The sequence below is a fragment of the Gopherus evgoodei genome, chromosome 7, assembly GCF_007399415.2.
Source record: "Gopherus evgoodei ecotype Sinaloan lineage chromosome 7, rGopEvg1_v1.p, whole genome shotgun sequence".
In the NCBI taxonomy this organism is placed as follows: domain Eukaryota; kingdom Metazoa; phylum Chordata; order Testudines; family Testudinidae; genus Gopherus; species Gopherus evgoodei.
Window position 1 is genome coordinate 32,431,084 of NC_044328.1, and position 8,533 is coordinate 32,439,616.

The 8,533-nt window shown below is 47.9% G+C and overlaps 1 protein-coding gene across 1 annotated transcript; it reads left to right on the forward strand.

Moving 5' to 3' along the window:
• Positions 1-505: 505 nt before the first annotated feature.
• HHEX (hematopoietically expressed homeobox) lies at positions 506-6,712 on the forward strand. The gene is made up of 4 exons (XM_030570738.1): positions 506-896; positions 2,957-3,135; positions 3,557-3,607; positions 5,451-6,712. Exons 1-4 carry the CDS (start codon positions 506-508, stop codon positions 5,682-5,684), a joined length of 855 nt encoding a protein of 284 aa, XP_030426598.1. The 3' UTR covers positions 5,685-6,712.
• Positions 6,713-8,533: the final 1,821 nt, after the last annotated feature.

Below are 8,533 nucleotides of genomic sequence, written 5' to 3' on the forward strand. Positions count from 1 at the left end.
TTCTGGCTGCCAGAGGTTTAGGGACACCCAGAGCCTGGGGCTGCCTCCCAGCCCACCTTGGCTAATAGCCACTGAAGGATCTACCCTCCCTGATCTTAGCTAACTCTTTTTAAACCAGGTTGGTAGGGATTCCGCTCCGCTTGCTGCTCCCACTTGCTCCAGCGATCATTGGGCTCCAGCGCTTGTTGATTGGCGCCGTGGGGAGTTTGCTCAGGGGGAGTGTTTGACAATGGGGGGTTTGGCTTTCCCCTCCCTGGACAGGCTCATTGGCTAGACACAGCCCTGGCAGGAAGGGGACAGAGACCGGGCGGCCCCGCCCAGCGCCAATAGAAACCTATCGAAGGGTAATCTGAGCCCGGAGAAATTCGCTGCTGCGGTGCAGGCATCAGCCCTGAGGCTGGGGCTGCTTTCGGGCGGGGTGCTGCTGGGGGGCGCGTGTCTCTGCGCCGGGCCGGGCAGCGCGGCCTGAGGGGGAAGGGAGGGGAGAGCCGAGCGCGGCGGAGCCATGCAGTACCAGCACCCGGCCGCGGCCCCGGCCGCCGCGGCCATGGGGGTGAGCGTGCCGCTCTACGCGCCCACCCCGCTGCTGCAGCCCGTGCACCCCACGCCCTTCTACATCGAGGACATCCTGGGCAGAGGGGCCGGCGCGCCCCCCGCGCCTCACCCCCTGCCATCGCCGGCGCCGCCGACTCTGCCGTCTCCCAACTCCTCCTTCACCAGCCTGGTGTCCACCTACAGGACCCCCATCTACGAGCCGACCCCGATCCACCCGGCCTTCTCCCACCATCCTGCCCTGGCTGCTACCTACGGCGGCAGCAGCTACGCCGGCCCCCTGTATCCTTTCCCCCGGACCGTGAACGACTACACGCACGCTCTGATCCGGCACGACCCCCTGGGTAAGCAACGCCGCTCCCCTCTCCCTCCTCCTCCAGCTTCTCTGCCCGCCTCGCCCTGCACTGGGTCCCCGCGCAGTTGGGTCCCGGCAGGGCTGGCGGTGCTTCTGCATTTCTGCTGTTGGGGGCTGCAATTGAAAGTCATTGAAACTGTCTCTGGCTTCAGTCTGATTTACAGTAAACTGAGAAGCTCTGAGCTCTCGCGTTTGGAACCAGACCGCAGCGCCCGCCCGCTGGTGACTCAGATTTGTTTTCCTTCAACCAAGTGACTCTGAGTGTCCTTAGTAATGTCGCGTGTGGTTTTAGTGGAGAGTTTTAATTGTAGTGAAAAATCGTATTTCAGATCTGAGTCTTTGCCTGCAGATGACTTATAACGCTTGGCTTCTGATTCTGATCTCATTGGGACCCGAGTAACTCAGGCGCACTAATGCAGCCCCTCAATAACTCAGATCAGAATCAGGCCCTGTCACTTTTCTATTGCAACCTCCAGGACGGTCCCTGCTCTACCCAGCTCAGCAAGGCTGAGATCTTCAATCCCTTGGGGCTGAGCCCGGCCTCAGCCGGCTTGGCGCGCTGATAGCGGGAGCACTTGTTCTTAGTGATTGCAAAACTGGACCTGACTCACCAAATTTGTGCAGTGAAAGAGGCTGACCCTTTCCGTTCATACAGGAAATCTTGAGCTCTCGATAGGAGTAAATCTGGTTTCAGAAGCTGTTAAGTGTTTTCCTGGCTGCCTGAAGCAGGCTCTTCCCCGGGAGTCGTGCACACTGCTGATTATTTTATCGACATCCTCAATACAGACAAATTCAGGAAACACTCGACTTCTGATAGCCGGGATCCGTTTTTCTGATATTGTTCATTTCCTCTGTGTGGGATGTGACTTTATGACAGCTAAAATAACCAGTTGCTTCCTATTTTTTGAGTCTGTTTTGCACCAGAATTGCTAAAGCCTGACGCAAGCAAAATCTTGAAAAACAATGGTGCATTTCAAAGGGTACAGACAGAAAGGCAAACAGTGACTCAAAGGCTCTAACTGGAGAGTTGCTGGACCAGGGGACACTGCAGCTTGTTTTATTTGGTTTGATGTAATTAAGTGTGGATTGCTGCACCTCCTTCCATATACATTGCATACGACCATCAGACCCGAGAGTTATATTTCGATTGCTAATGTTAAGTAATTAACCACGAATTGCCTATGCCCCTTGGGGGTCTCCAACCACTCACCTACTAGCGTTTGGTATTTAGCCACAACATAGTCTGTGTGATTAATATGGAGATACAACACACAGATAACATGATAGATTCCACGTTAGGTATTTCCAAAGAAATGCTGCCAACCCGCGTGGAAGGTGAAGTACACAGATAATGACAATACTTTCTAGCACAAACCATTGACAGACTCGAGATAGTGAGTACTTCAGTGAGGCATGCGCTCAGCATGCGGGCAAACATTTGCACAAAGAAGGCAAGGTAGTTTCTTTGGGTTATTACAGTGAAAGAGCAGAAGGAAGCAAAGTTTTTTCTCTCTCTCTCTTTTCTTTGCGAGGTAGACCAACAGGAAACACATTGACGGAAATGTTGCCATAGCCCTTAGGGTGGCTTTAACTGGTCTCCTCGGCTCGACTGATGTAAAAATCAGAGGCGAAAGATCAAGCTAACTTCGGCTGAAAAGTCTGCGGGCACTGAAAGCTAAGAGCCCCAGAGCCACACGGCGGCCAGCACTTGTTGTCCTTCTGGCGAGGGAGGGTACACACCGTGCAAAGGGGCTGCTGGGCAATAAGCTCTGACTGGTGGGGAAAGGCACCGACTTCCCATATGGGAAGAGAGTGTTCCTCTTCCAGTGAAGGGCCCCGGGGTATCCCGTGTGTGCGGCACCCACAGCGAACACCTCCCCCTCTGTTACCCTAGGACCCTCTGGTGCAGCTGCTCCGAGGGCCAAGTTTCTCTGCAGGGCGGGCGTAAGCCCCGGGACTGGAGCCCGGCCCCAAGCCGCATGAGAGACAAGCCCCAGCTCCACAGCTACTGTCTGCCGCTAACGTGCAGGGATTGGGTCTCTTTTGAAGGGAAGCCCTTGCTCTGGAGTCCCTTCATCCAGCGGCCGCTGCACAAGAGGAAAGGGGGCCAGGTTCGCTTCTCCAACGACCAGACCATCGAGCTGGAGAAGAAGTTTGAGACCCAAAAGTATCTCTCTCCGCCGGAAAGAAAGCGACTGGCCAAGATGCTCCAGCTCAGCGAGAGGCAGGTGAGGCCAAGCAAATCCCCCCCGCGCACGTGGGAACACAGTACAGAGCCGCTGCGCGTAGGCCCCACAGATACACATGGGGTGTCTTGCGCCTTTGGGAGCCAAGGCCATAACTCCCGAACGAGCCTCTCCTTGACCGCTCTGTCAACCAGACAGGGGCGTGTAAATCCCTGCGTGTTCCGCAGGTTTGAGTTACTTTCCCTGGGGCTAAATTCGACTCTCAGTGGCCGGAGTTGAAATCAGGAGTGACTCCGACGTCCTCCGCGTTTACACTGGGATCGCTGAGCAGACCGCTTTTTGCAGCTTATTTTTTCTTTTCCCTCTTTTTTTCACCCCACCCGAGCAAATGGACTTTGTTTTAAGCTGAGCCCGGGATATACCGAATGGGAGACAACTTTGTGCCTTTTTCTGTTCTTTTTAGGTCAAAACTTGGTTTCAAAATCGCAGAGCTAAATGGAGGCGCCTAAAACAGGTACCAGGATGTTTCTGTTTCTATAGAAATAAGTATTTTAATAATCTTATCGTAGAACGTGATCGCCTATTCCAGCTTGTATGCAAAAGTCATTTGAAAGGCTGTTTAACCTCTTCACCTTGATTAAAAAGGCAAATAGTCATGCTGGAATCCAGGATGGCTCGTTCAGGCAGCACTAATGTTAAAAGCTCCTAATGTAGTTCCTATATCAATTATGCCTGGGTTTTCACACACTGCCTATTAAAACTCCACACTAATTGTTTTGTAAACCCATATGTTGTTTATCTAATTAACGCAGAGCAGATAAGAAATTGTCAGTAAATTGCTTAGGCAGTTGTCTTTGGGGGAATATTTACCAGTCCTTTTAATTACACATTTACAGCAAGTACAGGCAGATTTATTATATAAAGGCTGGAAAATAAATATACAAAAGCCTGTTTATTGTTTTGAGCCCTAGGGAAAAATAATTAGCTTGTGAGTTCATTTAGTTTAGAGTCAGTCACTTCCAGCCTATTAGACTGGAAATTATAATACTTTTCCTCCCCTCAAATAAAGTGTATACGTATCAGTAAATCATTATTTACCTGATCGTGCTGGCTGTTTTTTATCTGGTTAAGCTTCCATCCAGGTACCTGATAAAGGGCTTTAAAAATTATGTAGAAATGAAAAAGATTAAAAATTCCAACATCGTGTTCAGTTTAATTCTCCAATAAACACAACGTGAAGACTTGTTTTAAATCTTACTATTTTTCATCAGTAATTCGGGATGGGGGAGGGGTTATGTGTTAATGAAAAACAAAGATTAACAGCAGCGTGAAGTTATTGGCTATGTTTACTATATGAACATTTCCCGGTTTCACCTGTTCCTCAGTTTACTTTTATTAATAACTCTAGGTTTATGTAGAGCTGTACTTATTGCTATAGAAATAATTACTTTCAAGGAAGCCATTTTCCCTGAGAAACATACAATGGGCTGATTCCTGCTCTAAAATGTCGTGAGACATGGCTTGGAATCTGGGACGGTTTTAAGTCACTGCCTCCTTTTTAGTCAGTCAGATCCATATCCCAGGTACATTTCCCCTTGTGCCTTCTCTTTGCTCTAGAAAGCTTCATGCCTCCTGAATCATTTTGAAATTGGCATTTTTAATGTCTCGTTTTAGGCTTAAGACAACTTGATGATTGGTAATCTTCTCATGTCTTTCCTATGACATGAAGGGCCTTGGTTCTGCCTCCCATTGAAGCCAAAGGCAGTTTTGCCATTGGTTTCAATGAAAGGATGATCCGGTCCAGAAAGAAGCAGCTGGTCAGTTTTTGCGGTTTTAATAAACATTTTATTTTCTGAGAACAAAATCACTTTCAAAATGCTCTTGGATCAAGGTTCTTGCTGGGAGGTATTTGAGATGATGATGATGACATTGCCTGTGAGCCTGGTGCTACTGAGTCCATTACAAAACTGCCACTGACTTCAGTGGAAGCAGGAACAAAACTATAGGGATCCCTTATGTTTGTGATGCCTCTTAGCTGTCCTGTCCCGCCTCATTTCGGTACAAGCACAGTTTCTCCTTCCTTTATGGTCCTTTAATCTCATCTGCTCAGTGGGACGCTTTTATAAGGAAGAAGTACTCACAGCTGTACACATATATTTCCATAAGCATTTAACAAACAGACCAACGCATTGAATCGAAACAGCCCAGACTTCCTGAAAATGCCCCAGAATTGTAGGCTTAGAACTAACCCTCTCAAACAATTCACTTTGCCTCACAACATTGCCTTGACTCATGGGTGTTCTGATTGTGTTCGCTATATTTCGGTGTCAAGCTAATTGTTTACTGATTAATTTTAGGAGAACCCTCAAGGCAGCAAAAAAGAAGAAACTGAAGGTGTGGACAGCCACTGTGATAAAAGGCAAGAGAGCCGTCTGACCCCTGAGCAGAAGAATAAAGAAGTCTCTCTGGATGGGTCTCAGTACACCCCCTCACCAGTCTCTCAGGAGGACCTTGAGTCAGAAATCTCAGATGATTCTGATCAAGAAGTGGACATTGAAGGTGATAAAGGCTATTATAATTCTACCCACTAATGGCTCCACTTTTAAGAATGGACCCTAATTCAGCTTGCACTTTAACAGGAGCTGGCTTGTAAAGAATGTTTTGCTACAGAAGAAAACTTTCACCATTTGTCAGAGACAACCACTTAACCTAGTTTTGTAAATCTAAAACCAAACTATTTTGTGCATACAATTGATTCATGGGCAGATCTTTATTTTGGATAGAGGAACAGGTCCATGTTTTGTATTTAATTTATAAGATATACTTGTACATTGATTAATGTTCTAACTGAAATATAGTAATACTATGTCCTGTCTTTACTGACTTGGGTCTGATTCAGCCCTCTTTATGCAGTCAGGCAGAACTCCCATTTATTTCAACTTCAACTGGGAAGTGAGTGTGAACTGCAGGGCTATGACCTTTGTATGTATATACAAAATGTAGCTTAAAAGAATAGACTGTCATTTAGAAGTCTCCTTTCCTATCAAAGGAATATATTTAATGAAATGGAGAGGGATTTGATCAGTCTCATCTAGTGCCTTATACCTTACCTCTCATGACACATATGGTGCTTTTTTTCAAGACATTCTATTTATGCTACAGGTCATTTGTGAAAGCTGATTTTTACTGTTATATTACACACAATTCATATACAGTACCCTTTTGAATCTGGGGTCCCTGGAGATGTTGCCTTGCAATCTGTCTGATTCTATTTGTAGGAGAAATATTTTTGATTAAAATCTATCAAGCTGGTTTTGCCTGATTTATAGTTTACTTCCTCTGTTTCACAAGAAAATGTGACAAATGATAGGGCCCTACTGCAGGAGAAAAACTGACACCAGCTGCTGGATGGTAAGGTAGGCATGAGAGTTAATGCCTATTGTATACATATCTGTCTCTGTATATATTCCTTTGCTTTACAAATCTTCTGGTTTTATACCTCAAATTGTTCATATTTTGTACATATTTGTTTATTGTTTTAAAAAAAGCCCCAAACTGGTATTTAAATTTTTGTCGAAGAACTTGTCTGTGAAATAAAACTGAACTCTGGACCACCTGAGCTATTGGACAGTCACTTCTTTGAGACATACATGTTTGCAATAGAATTTATGTCTTTTCCAAAAAACCTTTAACCAACTCAATTTCCAGCCTATCATACAACTGGGAGAAGGGAAGCAAGCTTCCCTCTGAGTTTATTGGTAGGATGGGTCGTGAAACTGACTTCATGGTTTTAGAGGATTCAGAACTTCTCGGTTGAATTTGGGATTGCTTTTCTCTTACAGCCTGCAGCTCCGCCCTCGTATTTTATACAGTCTGTAAAAAATGCCATGCCTCCTGCCCATGGGAATACAGAGCCAGGTGGAATATTAGCCACCGAGAGAAGGGGGAGGTTTTGAAGTGTGTCAGTCCTGTTGTAAAAGTTTTACAGGGAGCTCTTAAGTGATCCAAATATTTGGAGAGAGGAGGAAAAAGGGAAACTTAAATCAAAGTGGACCTGGAGTAGATTAAAAATGAAAATCACTGTGGCTCCCTGGGGCGAGGGGGGTATTGATTTCCCTGGCGCTGCCCAGCTCTGGCTGCCGTTGACCTGCCAGAGTCAATAATTGTTATTTATCCCTGCCGCCATTCTCCGAAACCAGCCGAGTCTTCTGGGAACAGGAGCCCCAGGGAATAAAGGAGAGAGAAGACAGTAAACTGCCGGGAGGAAACGAGGATGGGAGAGGATTAGGCTCAAGGGACAATAGTGATAATCGTCAATATAATACAATAATGCCTGCCACGTTTGAGAGCGCCGCGCATTCCCCAGCCGGTGTCTGTCTCACACCAAACTCTACAGCTCTGTGCCTCCTCTGTATTAAGTGATGTGTTGTTGCTCCTATTATCTCCATTCTATTCCGAGGAGCTGGAGTGGGATCGATCTCTACCCCTGCCCTACAGATACAAGTCTGCGGTAAGCCCTGGGTCAGGCCTCGGGGGCTTCTCCTCAGCAAGTGACCCTGAGCGGGAGGATCCCAAAGAACTCGTGAGAACAGGTTTGTAAAGAAGGGTTGCTAAAGACTGGGCATCCTGCTAGGGCATTCCTCGAGCAGACACAGCCAAACTGGCTGCTAATGAGGGTCACTGCAGGGGTTCACGGGTTTGTGGTGGGACGTGTTGTGGGGGGAACTCAACCTGAAGGTGTTTTCTCCAGACAGGATTCTGAATGCATCGGCAGTGGCACAGGGCTACGGCCAGAGGCAAAGGCAGAGCTGAGGAAGAAATGGCAGCTGTGAAGGTCTTTTCGGGGTCAGTTAAGACTCCTGCTATGCAAACAACTGTGTGCCCCAGGGAATCTGACTACAGACAGCAGAATCTGGCCCTTTGTACTAGTACTTTCTTGTGGTGAGAAGGGACATTTCCGAAAGGGCCACCACTGGCTAGACCTTCTCCGGCATAAGAAAGTGGGAAGTGCCCTGGGAAATACGGGAACAGGATGAAGCTCTGTGCTTGCTGCCTGCCCTAGGTTTCTTAGTTCTCTAAGGCCATGTCTACATCTAAAATTTTGCAGCGCTGGTTGTTACAGCTGTATTAGTACAGCTGTATAGGGCCAGCGCTGCAGAGGTGGCCACACTTACAGCAACCAGCGCTGCAAGTGGTGTTAGATGTAGCCACACTGCAGCGCTGTTGGGCGGCTTCAAGGGGGGGTTCCGGGACCGAGAGAGCAAACCGGGAAAGGAAACCAGCTTCGCCGCGGTTTGCTCTCTCGGTCCCGGAGCCAGCCAGCAAACCGCAGGGAAGGAGACCTGCTTGCTCGGGGTTCCGGGACCGAGAGAGCAAACCGGGAACGCCGCGGTTGCTCTCTCGGTCCCGGAGCCAGCCAGCAAACCGCGGGGAAGGAGAC

What these genes read in the sequence shown, in the direction of transcription:
- HHEX (XM_030570738.1), top strand. Translation starts at nt 506, where the DNA reads ATGCAGTACCAGCACCCGGCCGCGGCCCCGGCCGCCGCGGCCATGGGG. An exon ending in GATCCGGCACGACCCCCTGG is followed by an intron (nt 897 to 2,956) that starts GTAAGCAACGCC and finishes TCTCTTTTGAAG; the next exon opens with GGAAGCCCTTGCTCTGGAGT. An exon ending in AATGGAGGCGCCTAAAACAG is followed by an intron (nt 3,608 to 5,450) that starts GTACCAGGATGT and finishes GATTAATTTTAG; the next exon opens with GAGAACCCTCAAGGCAGCAA.